The sequence below is a fragment of the Kogia breviceps genome, chromosome 7, assembly GCF_026419965.1.
Source record: "Kogia breviceps isolate mKogBre1 chromosome 7, mKogBre1 haplotype 1, whole genome shotgun sequence".
Classification (NCBI taxonomy): Eukaryota; Metazoa; Chordata; class Mammalia; order Artiodactyla; family Physeteridae; genus Kogia; species Kogia breviceps.
Window position 1 is genome coordinate 9,811,260 of NC_081316.1, and position 20,390 is coordinate 9,831,649.

Genomic DNA, 20,390 nt, shown 5'->3' on the forward strand with positions numbered 1-20,390 from the left:
AAGGGTGAAAGCTCTCCCAGAGATCTCCATCTCAACGCTAAGACCCAGCTCCACTCAACAACCAGCAAGCTACAGTGCTGGACACCCCATGCCAAACAACTAACAAGATAGGAACACAACCCCACCCATTAGCAGAAAGGCTGCCTAAAATCATAATAAGGTCATAGACACCCCAAAACACACCACCAGACACAGTCCTGCCCACCAGAAAGACAAGACCCAGCCTCATCCACCAGAACACAGGCACCAGTCCCCTCCACCAGGAAGCCTACACACCCCACTGAACCAACCTTAGCCACTGAGGGCAGACACCAAAAACAACAGGAACTACAAACCTGCAGCCTGCGAAAAGGAGACCCCAAACACAGTTAAGTTAAGCAAAATGAGAAGGCAGAAAAACACACAGCAGATGAAGAAGCAAGGTAAAAACCCAGCAGACCAAACAAATGAAGAGGAAATAGGCAGTCTACATGAAAACGAATTCAGAGTAATGATAGTAAAGATGATCCAAAATCTTGGAAATACAATGGAGAAAATACAAGAAACGTTTAACAAGGACCTAGAAGAACTAAAGAGCAAACAAACAATGATGAACAACACAATAAAAGAAATTAAAATTCTCTAGAAGGAATCAATAGCAGAATAACTGGGGCATAAGAACGGATAAGTGACCTCGAAGATAAAATAGTGGAAATAAATACTGTAGAGCAGAATAAAGAAAAAAAGAATGAAAGGAATTGAGGACAGTCTTAGAGACCTCTGGGACAACATTAAATGCACCAACATTCGAATGACAGGGGTCCCAGAATAAGAAGGGAAAAAGAAAGGGACTGAGAAAATAGTTGAAGAGTTATAGTTGAAAACTTCCCTAATATGGGAAAGGAAATAGTCAATCAAGTCCAGGAAGTGGAGAGATTCCCATACAGGATAAATCCAAGGAGAAACATGCCAAGACACATATTAATCAAACTATCAAAAATTAAATACAAAGAAAAAATATTAAAAGCAGCAAGGGAAAAACAACAAATAACACACAAGGGAATCCCCATAAGGTTAACAGCTGATCTTTCAGCAGAAACTCTGCAAGCCAGAAGGGAGTGGCAGGACATATTTAAAGGGATGAAAGGGAAAAACCAACAACCAAGATTACTCTACCCAGCAAGGATCTCATTCAGATTTGACAGACAAATTAAAACCGTTACAGACAAGCAAAAGCTAAGAGAATTCAGCACCACCAAACCAGCTTTACAACAAATGCTAAAAGAACTTCTCTAGGCAGGAAACACAAGAGAAGGAAAAGACCTACAATAACAAACCCAAAACAACTAAGAAAATGGTAATAGGAACATAGATATTGATAATTACCTTAAATGTAAATGGATTAAATTTTCCCACCAAAAGACACAGACTGGCTGAATGGATACAAAAATAAGACCTGTATATATGCTGCCTACAAGAGACCCACTTCAGAGCTAGCAACACATACAGACTGAAAGTGAGGGGATGGAAAAAGATATTCCATGCAAAAGGAAATCAAAAGAAAGCTGGAGTAGCAATTCTCATATCAGACAAAATAGACTTTATTTATTTTTTTAAAAAATAAATTTATTTATATATTTATTTATTTATGGCTGTGTTGGGTCTTCGTTGCTGGGCGGGGGCTTTCTCTAGTTGCAGCAAGTGGGGGCTACTCTTTGATGCGGCACGCAGGCTCAGTAGTTGTGGCTCATGGGCTTAGTTGCTCTGCAACATGTGGGATCTTCCCGGACCAGGGCTTGAACCCGTGTCCCCTGCATTGGCAGGCGGACTCTTAACCACTGCGCCACCAGGGAAGCCCCAAAATCGACTTTAAAATAAAGACTATTCCAAGAGACAAAGAAAGACACTACATAATGATCAAGGGATCAATCCAAGAATAAGATACAACAATTGTAAATATTTATGCACCCAACATAGGAGCACCTCAATACATAAGGCAAATGCTAACAGCCATAAAAGGGGAAATCGACAGTAACACATTCATAGTAGGGGACATTAACACCCCACTTTCACCAATGGACAGATCATCCAAAATGAAAATAAATAATGAAACACAAGCTTTAAATGATACATTAAACAAGATGGACTTAATTGATATTTATAGGACATTCTATCCAAAAACAACAGAATACACTTTCTTCTCAAGTGGTCATGGAACATTCTCCAAGCCACATCACATCTTGGGTCACAAATCAAGCCTAGGTAAATTTAAGAATACTGAAATCATATCAAGTATCTTTTCCAACAACAACGCTATGAGACTAGATATCAATTACAGGCAAAATATCTGTAAAACATACAAACGCATGGAGGCTAAATAATACACTACTTAATAACCAAGAGATCACTGAAGAAATCAAAGAGGAAATTAAAAAATACCTAGAAACAAATGACAATGAAAACACGACCACCCAAAATCTATGGGATGCAGCAAAAGCAGTTCTAAGAGGGAAGTTTATAGCACTACAACCCTACCTCAAGAAACAAGAAACATCTCAAATAAACAACCTAACCGTACACCTATAGCAATTAGAGAAAGAAGAACAAAAAACCCCCCAAAGTTAGCAGAAGGAAAGAAATCATGAAGTTCAGATAAAAAATAAATGAAAAAGAAAGGAAGAAAACAATAGCAAAGATCAACAAAACTAAAAGCTGGTACTTTGAGAAGATAAACAGAATTGATAAACCATTAGCCAGACTCATCAAGAAAAAATGGGTGAAGGGTCAAATCAACAGAGTTACAAATGAAAAAGGAGAAGTAACAACTGACACTGCAGAAATACAAAGGATCATGAGAGATTATTACCAGCAACTATATGCCAATAAAATGGACAACCTAGAAGAAATGGACAAATTCTTAGAAAAGCACAGCCTTCTGAGACTGAACCAGGAAGAAAGAGAAAATATAAACAGACCAATCACAAGCAATGAAATTGAGACTGTGATTAAAAATCTTCCAACAAACAAAAGCCCAGGACCAGATGGCTTCACAGGAGAATTCTATCAAACATTTAGAGAAGAGTTAACACCTATCCTTCTCAAACTCTTCTGAAATATAGCAGAGGGAGGAACACTACCAAACTCATTCTATGAGGCCAACATCACCCTGATACCAGAACCAGACAAAAATGTCACAAAGAAAGAAAACTACAGGCCAATATCACTGATGAACATAGATGCAAAAATCCTCAATGAAATACTAGCAAACAGAATCCAACAGCACATTAAAAGGATCATATACAATAATCAAGTGGGGTTTATCCCAGGAATGCAAGGATTCTTCAATATATGCAAATCAATCAATGTGATAAACCATATTAACAAATTGAAGGAGAAAAACCATATGATCATCTCAATAGATGCAGAAAAAGCTTTTGACAAAATTCAACACCGATTTATGATAAAAACATTTCAGAAAGTAGGCACAGAGGGAACTTACCCCAACATAATAAAGGCCATACATGACAAACCCATAGCCAACGTCATTCTCAATGGTGAAAAACTGAAACCATTTCCTTTAAGACCAGGAAAAAGACAAGGTTGTCCACTATTATTCAACACAGTTTTGGAAGTTTTAGCCACAGCAGTCAGAGAAGAAAAAGAAATAAAAGGAATCCAAATTGGAAAAGAAGAAGTAAAGTTGACACTGTTTGCAGATGATATGATATTATACATAGAGAAGCCTAAAGATGTTACCAGAAAACTACTAGAGCTAATCAATGAATTTGGAAGAGTAGTAGGATACAAAATTAATGCACAGAAATCTCTTGCATTTCTATACACTAATGATGAAAAATCTGAAAGAGAAATTAAGAAAACAGTCCCATTTACTACTGCAACAAAAAGAATAAAATACCTAGGAAGAAACCAACCTAAGGAGACAAAAGATCTGTATGAAGAAAACTATAAGACACTGATGAAAGGAATTAAAGATGATACAAACAGATGGAAAGATATACCATGTTCTTGGATTGGAAGAATCAACACTGTGAAAATGACTATACTACCCAAAGCAATCTACAGATTCAATGCAATCCCTATCAAACTACCAATGGCATTTTTCACAGAACTAGAACAAAAAATTTCACAATTTGTATGGAAACACAAAAGACCCCGAAGAGCCGAAGCCATCTTGAGAAAGAAAAACAGAGCTGGAGGAATCAGGCTCCCTGACTTCAGACTATACTACAAAGCTACAGTAATCAACACAGTATGGTATTGGAACAAAAACAGAAATAGTGATCAATGGAACAGGATAGAAAGCCCAGAAATAAAGCCACACACATATGGTCACCGTATCTTTGACAAAGGAGGCAAGAATATACAATGGAGAAAAGACAGCCTCTTCAATAAGTGGTGCTGGGAAAACTGGACAGCTACACGTAAAAGAATGAAATTAGAACACTTCCTAAACACCATACCAAAAATAAACTCAAAATGGATTAAAAACCTAAATGTAAGGCCAGACACTATAAAACTCTTGGAGGAAAACACAGGCAGAACAGTCTATGACATAAATCAGAGCAAGATCCTTTTTGACCCACCTCCTACAGAAATGGAAATAAAAACAAAAATAAACAAATGGGACCTAATGAAACTTAAAAGCTTTTGCACAGAAAGGAAACCATAAACAGATGAAAAGACAACCCTCAGAATAGGAGAAAATATTTGCAAATGAAGCAACTGACAAAGGATTAATCTCCAAAATTTATAAGCAGCTTATGCAACTCAATATCAAAAAAACAAATAACCCTATCCAGAAATGGGCAGAAGACCTAAATAGACATTTCTCCAAAAAAGATATACAGATTGCCAACAAACACATGAAAGGATGCTCAACATCACCAATCATTAGAGAAATGCAAATCAAAACTACAATGAGGTATCACCTCACACTGGTCAGAATGGCCATCATCAAAAAATCTACCAACAATATAGAGAGGGTGTGGAGAAAAGGGAACCCTCCTACATGGTTGCTGGGAATGTAAGTTGGTAGAGCCAGTATGGAGAACAGTATGCAGGTTCCTTATAAATTAACAACAGAACTACCACATGACCCAGCAATCTCACTCTTGGGCATATACCTGGAGAAAACCTTAATTTGAAATGATACATGCACCCCAATCTTCACTGCAGCACTACAATAGCCAGGACATGGAAGCAACCTGAAGTCCATCAATAAAGGAATGGATAAAGAAGATGTGGTATATATATACAATGGAATATTACTCGGCCATAAAAAAGAACAAAATAATTCCATTTGCAGCAACATGGATGGACCGTCATATTGAATGAAGTCAGACACAGAAAGACAAATATCATATGATATCGCTTATATGTAGAATATAAAAAAACAAGGGGTACAAATGAACTTATTTACAAAACAGAAGTAGAGTCATGGATGTAGAAAACAAACTTATGGTTACCAGAGGATAAGTGGGGGAAGGGATAAATTGGGAGATTGGGACTGACATATACACACATAATACACACATATTATACATAAAATAGGTAACTAATAAGGACCTGCTGTATAGCATGGGGAACTCTACTCAATACTCTGTAATGGCCTATATGGGAAAAGAATCTAAAAAAAAAGAGTGGATATATGTATATGTATAACTGATTCACTTTGCTGTACACCTGAAACACAACATTGTAAATCAACTATACTACAATAAAATTTTTTTAAGGGCTTCCCTGGTGGTGCAGTGGTTGAGAGTCTGCCTGCCGATGCAGGGGACACGGGTTCATGCCCCGGTCCGGGAGGATCCCACATGCCGCGGAGCGGCTGGGCCCATGAGCCATGGCCGCTGAGCCTGCGTGTCCGGAGCCTGTGCTCCACAACGGGAGAGGCCACAACAGTGAGAGGTCCACGTACCGCAAAAAAAAAAAAAAAAAAAATTTAAAAGTTTGGTCGATAGAGTTAGTTGAAAACTCTTCTGTTGCTATGAGGGTAAATCTTAAAAGTTCTCATCACAGGAAAAAAATGTAACCATGTGAGTTGATGGATGTTAACTAGACTTACTGTGAAAGTCATTTTGCAATATATATTGTACACCTTAAACTAATGCGATGTTTTATGTCAATTATATCTCAATAAAACTGTGGGGGAAAAAAACAGTAAAAACTACATTCTGGTATTATATACATGGTGTTCATCAATTATACCAAAGCTGGTAAAAATACAACTTTTATATAACTCAACCAAACATACTGAAATGGGAATAATCTAGAAAACAGATTTAAGTATTGATATATTTTGGCCTCTAGAAAGATATCCTCCCATTCCAATAAACTCAGAAGCATTCTAGTTTATACATTAGTGTAACTTTTGACTTTGGTGAGTGTATACCAGTTTCCCAGAGCTTAAACATTTTAAGGGTGAGCTAACAAATGGTGAATCTGTCCCGTCTTGTACTTTGGTATGTAGAACTTAAAACTGTAATATAGTCTGTCAGAACGGCAAGACCATGACATGTAAGTCACATTACCAATATGATGAATGTTCTCCTTGATGACCTCACATTCTATTGGCCATCTTGGAGCCTGCAGTGGCCCACTGCTGGAGAAAAAAGCAAAGAGATCTCGGGGTTCTCGAAGACGTGAGTTTACTTCACCAAGGTCATCATGAAGAAGCTGTCTGCTCTTAAGAAGTGGTGAAGTCAGCATAAGGGAATCTGCCAAAGGGAAAGGGAATGAGTGAACAGTTTCCTTTTCTTCCTTGGGAACTTTACTGCTCAATTATAACAAATAAGTAATTTTAAGCACTGTATTAATATATTAGCACAGATACACAATCCTATGACGTGTTTCTCCTTCAAAAAGATTTAGTACAGGATGACAGCATCAAAACTATAAAATGTTAAGTTAAAATTCTGCCTTAGTCTGTTAAACATTTAAATGTAAACCTTTATATCCCACATGCCGCGGAGCGGCTGGGCCCGTGAGCCATGGCCGCTGAGCCTGCGCGTCCGGAGCCTGTGCTCCGCAACGGGAGAGGCCACAGCAGTGGGGCCCGCATACCACAAAAAAAAAAAAAAAAAATGTAAACCTTTAGAGTAAGTTAGAAGAAACTTTTTTCTTTTTTTAAAAAAATCAACGTTAATGAGTCAAAGATATTATAACAGTAGGTTACAAATAAAAGTTACTTAACGTGTGTTATTATTTTTGTCTATAGAGAGACAAAAAAGAATACTTTCAATTCAACCACTAGCATTTTAGTAAAAAAGTACATAGGGCTTCCCTGGTGGCACAGTGGTTAAGAATCCGCCCGCCAATGCAGGGGACACGGGTTCGAGCCCTGGTCTGGGAAGATCCCACATGTCGCGGGGCAACTGGGCCCGTGAGCCACAACTACTGAGCCTGCGCGTCTGGAGCCTGTGCTCTGTAACAAGAGAGGCCGCAACAGTGAGAGGCCCGTGCACCGCAATGGAGAGTGGCCTCCTCTTGCCGCAACCAGAGAAAGCCCTCGCGCAGAAACGAAGACCCAACACAGCCCAAAATAAATAAATAAATAAAAATTTATTGGGCTTCCCTGGTGGCGCAGTGGTTGAGTCCCTCTGCCAATGCAGGGGATACGGGTTCGTGCCCCAGTCTGGGAAGATCCCACATGCCGCAGAGCGGCTAGGCCCGTGAGCCATGGCCGCTGAGCCTGCGCATCGAGAGCCTGTGCTCCGCAATGGGAGAGGCCACGACAGTGAGAGGCCCGCGTACAGCAAAAATAAATAAATAAATTAAAAAATAATAATAATAAAAGTACATAAAACTATATTAAATACAGTGAAACAATCTACAAATTAAATTTCAAGGTCATAATATAATCATTCAAAGGACAGAGAGACTTACAAAACAGGGAGGTGGGTAAGGGTAAGAGAGAGAGAAGAGTTCTTGGGAAGTAAAGAATGGGAGAAAAGGGAGGAAAACAAGGGTGTGCAAGGAGAAAGGGGGAAAAAAGGAAACGAGAAGAAGAATGACAAGAAAGGGAAAGGGGAAGGAAAGGCTGAAGGCCCCTAGGGTGGTAACTCCCAGCTCTGGTGGGGAGAGCAGGAAGGAGAGACATTCCCGTAAAGGAGCTTCCGTTTTCTGGTCTGGAAGGGCATGAAATACCTCTGCTCACACCTTCTATCTGTCTGTGCACAGTTGAAGATAGACAGGTAGGCCCTAGAAAGAGGAAGGAAGAGGTATGGTTGGTCTGATGGATCTTTCTTTTTCCTGCCCGTGTGCCCTATACCTTTCCATCCGCTGCCCTCACTTTGGGCCCCTGCATTTCTGTGTCTAAATATTTCCCTCACTGTTTAATGTAGGGGGAAAAGGCAACAAACATTTGAAAAGATAGTAAAGATGCTCAATCTCACTCATAAAGAAACGTAAATCAACATGACAAGCAGATAACAGTTTTTTACCTAACAGACAGGACAAACATTTATGTGATTTCACACTCATCCTGGCAAAGGTGTAAGTAAACAAGTACTCTCATAACTTGCTGACAAAAAGGCAAATTGGTGCAAACTTTCTGGAAAGCAATTTGGCAGTGTCTAGTAAGATCTAAAACACACAAACCCTTGATTTGGCAATCCCACTGCTAGAAATTACTTTATAGATTTTCTTAACAAAAGCTCGTCAAGATACATATACAAAGATGCTCACTGCAGTAATGTTCAAATAATAAAAATGTGCAAACAACCAAAGCATCCAACAAAAGGAAAGTTAAAATAACTATGACATATTAATGAGACGGAATACTGTAGGTGCTCTAAGAAGAATGAGGTGGATGTTTCTTGTGCTCATATGGAAAGGATATTTTTAAACAAAAAAAATCAAAGATTATGTATAGGACCCCTATGAGCAATTAAAAAGAAAAAATATATAGGCACTTGAGGATATATTTTATTTTTCCTGAAAAGAATGATTACAATAGTGGCTATATTAAGGGTGGGGCAGGGAGAGCTCTTAATTTCCTTTTGTGTTTTTCTTCTACCATATGAATTTTCTAACCTTATACATATATTTCCTTTTCTTTCTTTTTTGGTTTCTTTCCTTCGTTTGTTTGTTCCTTCCTTTCCTTCTCTTCTCTTTTTTTTTTGAAACAAGCACATTATAACTCTTTCCTTTTTACCTCCTTTGTACTTTTCTGGTTTAACAAACAATAACAACATCATAAATGCTTTGCTACAAAGATAAAGAAAAATATCTTCCTCACTCTAACTAAAATTCATTTACATTGTTGTGTTACCTGTAGCAGCTGACTTTGCATTTTATGTTTTTTATTATATTAAGACTGGCAATTGTTTCTTATCAATGTTATTTCAAGTGTCAGCAAATGGGGCAGGAGGAAGCTGAAGGGGGCTGGTCAGCTGGCTCCTGAGCCATTCTATCCTAACAGTCTCCTTTGCTCAACTCTTGCCTTTCTATTCCCTGCCAGGAGCTCTGGGACACAGAATGGAAAAGGCTTCTGGCCACTGGGATGAGCAAAAATATAAGATATTTGAAAATGAAAATGAAATTGCTACATCAAAGGTTAAGTACCATTTTACATTTTCCACCTATTGCCAAACTGCCTTTCTAAAAATTCTTATCTATTCACATTCCTAACAGCAGTGTGGGAGAGTGTTCTCCCACCTCCTGACCAAAAAATATTTCTTGCCCAAATCTCATAATTAAAAGATGGTACCTTGACATATTGATTTGCATCTTTAATTAGAGGTGAAATTGAGCATCTTTTCATAAAGCTTGTTGACTGTGTTTTCTTTTCTAGGAACTCCTTGCTCATGTCCTTTGTCCATTTTTCTATTTGGTCATCCTTTACATATTGATTTGTAAGAGTTACTACGTTAAGGAAATTAATCCTTTGACATATTTGTCACAAAATTTTTTTCCAATTATTTTCCTTTACTAATGGTACTTTTTTCTACACAGAAATTTAAATTTTTGCTGTAAAAATTATCAGTGCTATATTTTATGGCTTTTGGATCTTGTGTCATTCATAGATTTTTAACTAGAAAAGGGACACAATCAGATTTGCACATAAAAAAGAACACTGCTGTGTGGAAAATGGATTGGAAGGGGGCATCATGGAACAAGAGAAGCCCAGAGACCAATTATGAGGCTGTTTCAATAGTGAGGTGATGGTAGCTGGGGGAGGGTTGGGGTGGGGGAAGGATGTGCAATAAAGAGAAGTGAACTGATGTTTGGTTGGATATGTACTGAGGGAGAAATTCAACTGCATTCCTACCCTTGGATTCCAGAAGAAACTGGTGGAATCCCTGTAAAAAATTATTTTTGCTTAAGCTAGTTGGAATTGGTTTCCACTACTCTTCTGCAAAGAGCCTTAACAAATATATCCATCAAAACTGCAAAAATCAATGTGTTACTCGACCAAGGAGTTTTTTTTTTTTTTTTTTTTTTTTGTGGTATGCGGGCCTCTCACTGTCATGGCCTTTCCCGTTGCGGAGCACAGGCTCCGGACGCGCAGGCGCAGCGGCCATGGCTCACGGGCCCAGCCGCTCCGCGGCATGTGGGATCTTCCCGGACCGGGCCACGAACCCGTGACCCCTGCATCAGCAGGCGGATTCTCAACCACTGCGCCACCAGGGAAGCCCTCGACCAAGGAGTTTTAACAAATGTTCCAACAATTTGGAGGAAGATCATCCAGAATGCACAGTATTTTAATTTAAACCTACAATCCAAAGCAGATCTAGAGAGAATATTTTTTTGTTTTGTTATTTTTCTTTCCATTAAAAAAATTTCTTTCTTTGTTTTGCAAGAGAGAACATTTTAAAAAAATTTTATTTATTTATTTTGGCTGTGTTGGGTCTTTGTTGCTGCACGCGGGTTTTCTTTAGTTGTGGTGAGCGGGGGCTACTCTTCACTGCAGTGCACGGGCTTCTCACTGCGGTGGCTTCTCTCGTTGCAGGGCATGGGCTGTAGGCGAGTGGGCTCAGTAGCTGTGGCTTACGGGCTCCAGAGTGCGGGCTTCAGTAGTTGTGGCACACGGGCTCGGTTGCTCTGCGGCATGTAGGATCTTCCCAGACCAGGACTCGAACCCGTGTCCCCTGCATTGGCGGGCGGATTCTTAACCACTGCGCCACCAGGGAAGCCCCAAGAGAGAACATTTTTGAGCGATGCCAGCAACAGTGGCTAAGGCTGCTCCCTTGGCTTCTCCCACGTTAGGCCACGTTCTCCTGAACACCAGGAGCTGTTGCCCAAGGAAGTGAGGGTTCTGGGGGTCATACAACACTGATTATTACTCACACAGATGCTTTTCCTTTTGCAAGGGGTCCAGTATCAAATCCTCTGTTTCCCCAAAAGAGCCACTCAACGGGTATCGAGGATTATTCTTCCAAACGTGCTGGTGCGTAGCAGAGTTTGGTAAACTGCCCCTCTTGGTTTCGAATAGGCAGTTTAATGAAACGTGCTGGAAGGCTAGTTCATCACCTCCAACATGCAGGTCAACACCCAAACCACTACTACCAGCAAACCGCCTTCTAGTCACCACCTGCCACCACAAGCCTTTACAATGAAGACAACCCATTTTCCAAAGAGCTTTCACATTCCAATTTATGTGAATTAAACATCATTTTCTCCATTTCATGCTGAGGAGATGACTTGAGAAGCAGTATGGTAAAGTGGAAAACTGGGCGGCAGCTATCTGAGCAAGTGAAGGCAAGTACTCAGAGTGAAAGTGGAGCACTCAGAGTGGGAGCTGCTTTGTCCTGAGGGCTCTGCTGAATCTGGTGAACTGGAAATTCAGTTTTCAACAAATTACAAAATGAAATAGTTAATAAGAAAGTCTAACAAGGTTGATAGGAATAAAATCAATATAAAAACCTAAATTTTATTTCTAAATACCAGAAGCAAAGTTAGAAGATCAAAATTTAAAAAGATACCACTTATAATAGCACACAAATATGCAGTTCTATGAAAAAAAAATTATAAATCTTATTGGGAGACATTAAGGAGGACCTAAGTAAATTAGAGAATTAGACTATATTAATAGATGGGAGAACCTGGTATTGGAAAATTCTCATTTCTTGTCAAACTTGATCTATAGATTCACTGTAATCCCATATATATATATATATATATATTTTTTTTTTGCTGTACGCGGGCCTCTCACTGTTGTGGCCTCTCCCGTTGCGGAGCACAGGCTCCGGATGCGCGCAGGCTCAGCGGCCGTGGCTCACCGGCCCAGCCGTTCCGCGGCATGTGGGATCTTCCCGGACCGGGGCACGAACCCGTGTCCCCTGCATCGGCAGGCGGACTCTCAACCACTGCGCCACCAGGGAAGCCCCCATATATATTTTTTAAGCATCACAAGCCAATTCTAAAATTATATAAAAAGGTAAGAATAGCCAAGACACTTTTGAAGAACGACAATATGGGAGGACATGTCTTTCCAGATATCAAGACTATTTTAATGCCATGTGGTGTCATTAAGAAAGGGTGGGGGCTTCCCTGGTGGCACAGTGGTTAAGAATCCGCCTGCCAATGCAGGGGACGCGGGTTCGAGCCCTGGTCTGGGAAGATCCCACATGCCGCGGAGCAACGAAGCCTGTGTGCCACAACTACTGAGCCGGCGCCCTAGAGCTCGCGAGCCACAACTACTGAGCCCAAGTGCTGCAACTACTGAAGCCCCCACGCCTAGAGCCTGTGCTCTGCAACATGAGAAGCCACCGCAATGAGGAGCCCGCGCACTGCAACGAAGAGTAGCCCCTGCTCGCCGCCACTAGAGAAACCTGTGTGCGGCAACGAAGACCCAACACAGCCAAAAATAAAAATAAAAAAAAATAAATTTATAAAAAAGAAAAGGGTGGTAGTGGTGCAAGGATAGACAAACAGACTCTTGTATAAATGGACACGCAACAGAGGTAACACAGCATATCAGTAGGGAGAGGAAGTTCTTTCACTAATGGTAGTGCTGGAAAAATTCATCAGTTTATCCAAGCACAACTCTCTCAGTTGATCAAACAATTTACTTCATGAACCCAGGAAAGGTGATGCTAGATAAGAATGAGCTATTACCTTTAAAGTAGCCATAGTACTGGAGGTGATGGTACATAAAGTCTTCATAGGGATCAGGAAGAGTCTGTGAAACGATAGGCCATCTCAATCAGGAAAGTGCTTTCATAATTATAGAGAATTATTATAACAGCCTGTTATAAGAATAATACCCTTAACAAAAGTACACAAGCATTGTTGCAGAGGACACTATACCTGAGAACTTCTGTAAACAAACCATGTGAAAGACATTTGTGCAAATTATTCTATCTTTGCGATCAAGATCTCCAGCCAGAAAAAGGTGCCACCAGAATATACCTTCGGATCTAGTACTGGATTTCTGTGGAGTGCCTGGAGAGGAGTGTGTACCGACCTGCTGCTTTAGCTCTGTTTCCAAAGCTGGGAACATGTTACTTCTGCATGGTATGCTGAAAACCAGTCAGTGACACCGGCATCCATCAACAATCGCTGCCCAATTTCCAAAAGGGCAGTTGATTACATAGGAGAAGCTAAAAAACCAGAGCAGGACAACTGAAAAACTAGAAATTCACCCACGTCCCCTCCCTCCGCTTCGTAGCTTCCATGCTACTTTAGGAAACCCTGCGGTACCGCTCCATCTTCCCTGCCAACCCAACCTCTCCTCAGATAAAGAAGGACCCGCCACGAGGCCCAGAAGCGCACCTGAAGAATTTGGGAGAGCGGCTAGTCTTCCAGCGTCCTCCTCCGGGGGCGCCGGGACCCCTGCTGGCCCCATGCTTCTTTCCCCCCCAGTGAGGGAGATGCCCCCCACCAGGTCGCCGCAGGAAAGTGAAAGAAAAGGGGATGAGGGGTCCGGCGCAGTCGTCTCGGGGTGGGTGGAAAAGAAAGGTCAGGGGCCCGGAGAGTGGGCTCTGAAAACGGAATTCAGGGATTCAGGGCTTCCTGGTCAGGGAGAAGGTGGCGAAGGGCAGTTTCCCGGAGAGTCGCGGGACGGGGCGTAGAGATCTCCTACGACTGCAGAGGCAAGGTTGCTACCGCCTCCGCGCCCCAGCCCGTCCGGGGCAGCAGGGGTGCGTGCGGAGCCTGTGGCGACAGAGGAGCGTGAGCGAGGAGGGGGACACGGTCCGCAGGTAGAGAACTAGTCGCGCACCGGCCACAAGTCACGCTCGCCACGCTCAAGAGACACGGCTTTCCTCTAAGGCCCCAGTAGCCTAGCAACCACGAGACGGAAGCGGGAGGGCGGGGCGGCTGGGCGCTTCCGGAGAACAAGGCTCCACCTCCGAGGAAGGGGTGGGGAACCGGAGAAAAGTCGAAGACTGGCGTTCAGGTACCAAGGATTCACTCATTCCTCTCATACAGTATTGCAGCCTGGCTTCTGAGGATTAGAAATTGCATTGATGGGGACATACCTGGTGGTCCAGTGTTTGAGACTCCGTGCTTACACTGCAGGGGATACGGATTCGATCGCTGGTTGGGGAACTAAGATTCCCGCATGCCCCATGGTCGGGCCCCAAACAAAAAAGCAGCTGTTCCTCAGCTTTAGGAAACTGTTGAGTATTGCTCAAAGGGAGCCGCTTCCCCTCTTTCACCTTGTAGTCTCTTCATCCCATAGCTAGAATTGAAAAATTACCTCCTACATTGAAAACATACAAGTCAGTAAATTAAAACCACAAACCCTTCTTTCTGGCAGGAGAGGGACAAAGACACTTCGTCCCTGTACCAATTCCTAGAAGTCTGGAATACTTAGACACTTAGAGCAAAAGCTTTAATGGCTAGTTGACAGCCTTTATTTCCAGAAATATGCTCTACGCAAATTACAAGAAAAACTATGTTTTAAAAATTTTATGCTACATTTTTAAGAATTTGATTTTTAAAAATGTATCTTTCCTGCATTGGGTCTTCGCTGCAGCGCGCGGGCTTTCTCTAGCTGCAGCGAGTGGAGGCCACTCCCCGTTGCGGTGCGTGAGCTTCCTTTTGCAGTGGCCTCCCCCCCTGGGAGCATGGGCTCCAGGCACGAGGGCTCAGTAGTTGTGGCTCGCAGGCTCTAGAGCACAGGCTCAGCAGCTGTGGTGCACGGGCTTAGCTGCTCCGCAGCATGTGGGATCCTCCCAGACCAGGGATCAAACCCGTGTCCCTGGCATTGGCAGGTGGATTCTTAACCAATGCGCCACCAGGGAAGCCCAGAAATACAATTTATATACAAAACGGCCACATAAATACATAATGGGGAAAAAACCAACACACAAGCATACATGACACTGATTAGACAATTATATGCATATAAATATACTAGAATAAAATACTAACTATTGTTGTCTTTGGTTAACTTTACATGACTAAGTATACATAACTTTTGTAATTAGTGGAAAAAATATAAAGCACCTTTATTTTTTCCACAATATTAACGACATTACATCATTTCCAGGATTTAAGTAGGCCAAACACTAGCTAATATTATAGACTCCAAGCTCCAAAATTTAAGTCACACCATACCTTCTGGTACTAGAGGCCTGTTTTTCTAACCCTGTTCTCGCACCCCACAACGGGCTCAAGATCCTGATGCTTTTTTTCCTGGAGCTGTTCTTCAGTGTTTGCACGTACCTTACACTATACTTGATTAGAAAAAACAATTGACTTAAAGTAAGTCTTGGTTACACAATCGTGGAGTTACCAGGCAAAACAGGAGCAAAAAAATAACCAATCAGAAGTATAAAAAAAGCTTTATTAGTGCATATATACACATTTACAAGGTCAGAAACTGGAGAAATACAAACAGCTTTAAAACACAATTTGCTTTTCTTCAGTTTAAAGTGACTTTTACCTGATTGTGATACAACAGAAAGTACAGAACAGTAAACTGCTTTTTAAATACTGGAATTTTATGGAGAATACATTCACACATAAATGGAAGGTGAACTTTGGACCAAGGTAAGACAATGGAGACACATCAATACATACAGTGGCTTTTGTTACATTTACTGCCACATATGTAAGGTGGAAATTCTCAAAATCAAAGACACAAACACCTGCTGCTGCTGCCACCTATACTGTAATTTAAATATGCCACCTAGTATGTGAAATGACTGAGCTATCTTTATCAGTTCTAGAATTTTTGAGAAGGATTACTCTGAAGAGTGTGGCCATCTGCTAGCACAAGGTGAGCGACTTGCTATATCTCAGCACTTCAGGGGTGGCAGACTAGAGGAAGAGGTCAGAAAGAGATTCCTATAATCCCAGTTAAGCAAGGCAAAATATAGAGCTGCTTTCTTAATTGCACTTGTTCTGAAGAAGTCAATGAGAGAGAGAGCGCCACACTAGGAACTACAAGAGCCTCTATGAGGCAGGAAAATCCTTCACTTTTCATTAGTGAGTCCTCTACAGAGGTGTCATACTCATGAGCCACAGGTTCCAGATTGATGAGGTTAATGTACCTAACATGCTGAGTTTGCCAGTTTGAGAATAAAGGCAGCCAGGTCAAAGCATTCAGTCACCTCACCTTTCAGCAAAACAGGAAAATTACATTTCACAAATGTGGCAATTTTGTACGTGTATACTCTTGCCCAGGAAATTCATATGCTCTCCCTCATAACATTTATAGTTCATTGACAACAGTAAGACTGGTTAAGACTCTGAAATGATTTTTAAAAAAAACAAAAAAACAAAAAACGGTAATAAAAATTTAAACAATTAAAAAAACTATGTGTTTGGAGCCATTTTTCTTCTCTTCAGTCTTGCTCGCCAATCTTCAGGAAGGGCTTCAAAATTAGCATTTCTCTCTGCCATGCCACTGTGAAAACAACATACAGATTAACTTACTTCACTGGAAAGAAAAAGAACGAAACTGTTTATTTCCTAGCAAATAAAAGCTAACTGAAACTGAAAATGTGATATATGTTATCTATGTTCATGAAAATGTTTCAAGTTTTTCAGCTAAGTAGCAGCGTTACTCTTCATCAAATTTCTTAATTGATAGGTCGACCAAACACATACAAAGCACTCTTCTCTATAGTTTTATTTATATGTAAGTGCATATTGTTTTTATATCTCCCCAGTAACCACTGAAGCCATACTGAAGGAAAATAACACATTCTTGTAAAAGTATTTCTTGGCCCCTAGGAGTTATGATTCTTTACCTTAGATATATTTAACACATAGGAAGATATATTTAACTCTTAACATACCATCAGGGACCGTTGGACCTAATGTTTTTGAGACTCTCTTTTGATCAGTTCTAATTAGGATTGATCTCTCATGGTTTATTCAGTCATTTATAAAACTGATTAAGACTCAAATTCTAGGGAATGCCTTGGTAGTACCGTAGTTAGGACTACATGCTTTCACTGACGAGGGCCTGGGTTCAATCCCATGAGCTTCGCAGCACGGCAAAAACAAACAAAAACTCAGATTGTAACTTACAATTACCAGAATGGGTGTGTTAGACCCTTTTATAAATCTAAAATAAACTAAGATTAATTACAGAATCTTTGTGACTTCCGATCATCTTGAAATAGTTTGCTATTTCATCATTGTAGGAATTAATTAATCAATTCCCAGCAATATTAAAAAAAGACTAAAATAGTAAGAAAGCTGAAGAATAATGGAATCATCTACAAGGATGATACAAAAGTTAAATAAATTATCACTAATACCATCACCTCAGTTTTCTTATTGTGTTGCCCAAAACAGTGCATCTCCTTTCAAGGAAGTAAAAAAGAAGTCTGGAGACAACATCTTCATAGTCTCCCCTACCGCTCCCCAATATTATACAATCAGATAAATGCAAAGAGACAGAGGCACTGTAGATTCTAATTGTGATGGTAAAATTGACTGGATAAGTAAAATCTCAGACTATGAGTGATAAGAGGACAGTAATCTAGATGAATCTCCTCAAATTCAAGACTGATGAGTGAACATACTGAAGGAAAACAACACATTCTTGTAAAAGCAAGGAAATGAAAGGTCAAAAAGGAAATACAATATTCTCATTGAAAAGAACAACCTGGGACTTCCCTGGTGGTTCAGTGGTAAAGAATCCGCCTTACAATGCAGGGGATGCGAGTTCGATCCCTGGTCAGGGAGCTAAGATCCCACATGCTGCGGGGCAACTAAGCCCAATCACCACAACTACTGAGCTCGTACACCTCAACTACAGCCCGTACGCCGCAAACTACAGAGCCCACGTGCTCTGGAACCTGCGCACAACTAGAGGAGAGAAAATGAGTATGCCCCAACTAGAGAGAAGCCCTCGCGCCACAATGAAAGATCCCACATGCCTCAACAAAGATCCTGTATGCTGCAACTAAGACCCAACACAGCCAAAAATAAATAAAATAAATAAATAATAAATAAATCTGAACAACCTCCGTCACCCAATATTTTGTAACAAGAACTGGGACCATCGCATTTTCCTTAGAAACCTTTCAGGTTTTATACTGCTACATGCTAAAATTTGATAAGGTTCATAAATGGGACAAATGCTGAAAGCAGGTGTGTAGTGGCTGGAGAGAAGTAGATATTTTAGGAACAAAAACATTCACTGGAATGACTGTTCCAATTAGTGCTTATGGATCTAAGAATGAAAATGTTTTGAATTATGAAGCAAACATGGCTATCCTCTCCCAATTTTTTTTTTTTTGGCCACACCATGCAGTATCTTTCCCAGACCAGGGTCTGAACCCGGGCCCTCATCAGTGAAAGTGCAGAGTCCTAACCACTGGACAGCCAAGGAACTCCGCCAAATATTTTCATAAGTACTGCATTTATGGAGATTGCAAGTGCAAGAACCAGAAGTAATGATAAGCTAGAACCTATGAGAGATGAACTTGAAATCTGGCACCATTTATGAGAGGAGTACTTTCCAAGTTACGCATGACAACTGAGCAATTAGTTGCATTCAAAGAATGTTGCTCATTTCAGGACGTGTACCTTCAAAAACCATGAAAATAATAAAAATTTGAGTTAGCTATGTTTATTTAGATTCTTACTAAAATTTCTAATTAAGTTTTCTCCTCTTTATTTTTTATGTCTGTAAATTATTTGTAAAATGGTAAATGGGGATGACTGTTTTTCCCCATATGCTCAGGGTTAAGATAGCTCTTTGCCTAAGAGGAACAGTCAGTGGGAAGTATTACAAATTTGATGTTTCTGATTTTGAAGAAGGCTAGACTGTAACTTTTATAGGGAAATAAACATTTCTATGAACTAAAAACTACTTAGGTAAGTCTGTAAAGGGATCAAATTAAGGGCTATGATTTTAAGAACATGATGGCTCTAAAATTCTAGCTACGACACCACTCTCCGCCCCACCTCTGGTTCTGTCTGTTACCTGACCAGCTGCTGCTGTTTCCACTCTTCAATTCGCTTCTGTGCGGTTGATTCCCGGTCCTCTTCACTGGAACTAGAGTTCTCCTCTTCATCTAACTCACGCTGGATACTCTGCCACTTCTTTACCAGAGATGGCATTTTGGTTTTACTCTTCTTTGCCTGTAACAAAGGAATATAATACATAAAACAAGGGAATGAGTTCACATGAGATCAGGATCTTTTCCTTAGTTCTAAGGAATAAGTGAAATTCAAAATTAAAGGAACAGAAACACCAAAAATAAATACCATTCTAAGTTCTTGACAGAAATTTCTACCAACTATAAACTTAAAGCTTGGTTAAAAATCTAAAAAGTGTAAATGTGGTGTTTTATGAAATCAGAAACATTTCCTCTAGCCTTAATCTATGAAATTCAAAACTCTTGCCCTTGTCTCATCTTCTCAGAATTACAGTGTACCCGGGACTTCCCTGGTGGTCCAGTGGGTAAGACTCCATGCTCCCAATGCAGGGGGCCTGGGTTTGATCCCTGGTCGGGGATCTAAATCTTGCATGCATGCCGAAACTAAGAGTCTGCATGACGCAACTAAAGATCCTGTGAGCTGCAACTAAGACACGGCACAGGTAAAACAAATAAATAATTTTTTTTTTTTTTTTTTTAAGAAAAAGGAAAAAAGAATCACAGTGTACCTTTTTACAATTTTAAATAGATGCAGTGTTCACATCAAGTGAAACACAGTGCTGAGAAACAAATGACGAGCTTTTCTGGAAAGAGCCAACAGAGTCAAAGGCAACTATTAAATATGAAAAAAGCAAAGAGGTATATCAAAACATTAATGATGAGATTAGTTCTAAGAGGAGATACAATAATAAATTTTTCTATTAACTTCATTTTCTAAATTGCCTATAATAAACATAATCTCACAGTAAAAAAAAGCTTGTGATGTTTATTACATATCCAACATGGCTTGCTCTATCACTAACTTCAGAGTTCTGATCAATGGCACTCTTTAGCAAAGATGCCTTCCCTGACCACCCACCCTATCTATATGAA

General features: G+C 40.4%; 2 protein-coding genes across 8 annotated transcripts in view; both read right to left on the reverse strand.

Moving 5' to 3' along the window:
- The window catches only part of AGBL2 (AGBL carboxypeptidase 2), a 44,992-nt gene extending 30,780 nt beyond the window's left edge, over positions 1–14,212 (reverse strand). For 3 of the 7 annotated variants that reach the window (XM_067037236.1, XM_059069577.2, XM_067037240.1), the window contains exons 1-5: positions 13,720–14,212; positions 13,412–13,547; positions 13,063–13,126; positions 8,149–8,202; positions 6,534–6,719 (exon numbers count right to left, since the gene is read on the reverse strand). In XM_067037236.1, the coding sequence (XP_066893337.1) occupies positions 6,534–6,719; positions 8,149–8,202; positions 13,063–13,126; positions 13,412–13,447 (340 nt within the window). In that variant the 5' untranslated portion in view covers positions 13,448–13,547; positions 13,720–14,212. Of the gene's footprint in view, positions 1–6,533; positions 6,720–8,148; positions 8,203–13,062; positions 13,127–13,411; positions 13,548–13,719 lie in introns of those variants that run through there. The other 4 variants (XM_067037238.1, XM_067037237.1, XM_059069576.2 and 1 more) reach the window with 4 other exon arrangements.
- Positions 14,213–15,722: 1,510 nt separating this feature from the next.
- Positions 15,723–20,390, reverse strand: part of FNBP4 (formin binding protein 4) — a 37,095-nt gene continuing 32,427 nt past the window's right edge. Inside the window, exons 16-17 of the mRNA XM_059069570.2 lie at positions 19,343–19,500; positions 15,723–16,804 (exon numbers count right to left, since the gene is read on the reverse strand). Of these exons, the coding sequence (XP_058925553.1) occupies positions 16,714–16,804; positions 19,343–19,500 (249 nt within the window). The 3' untranslated portion in view covers positions 15,723–16,713. The remainder of the gene's footprint in view (positions 16,805–19,342; positions 19,501–20,390) is intronic.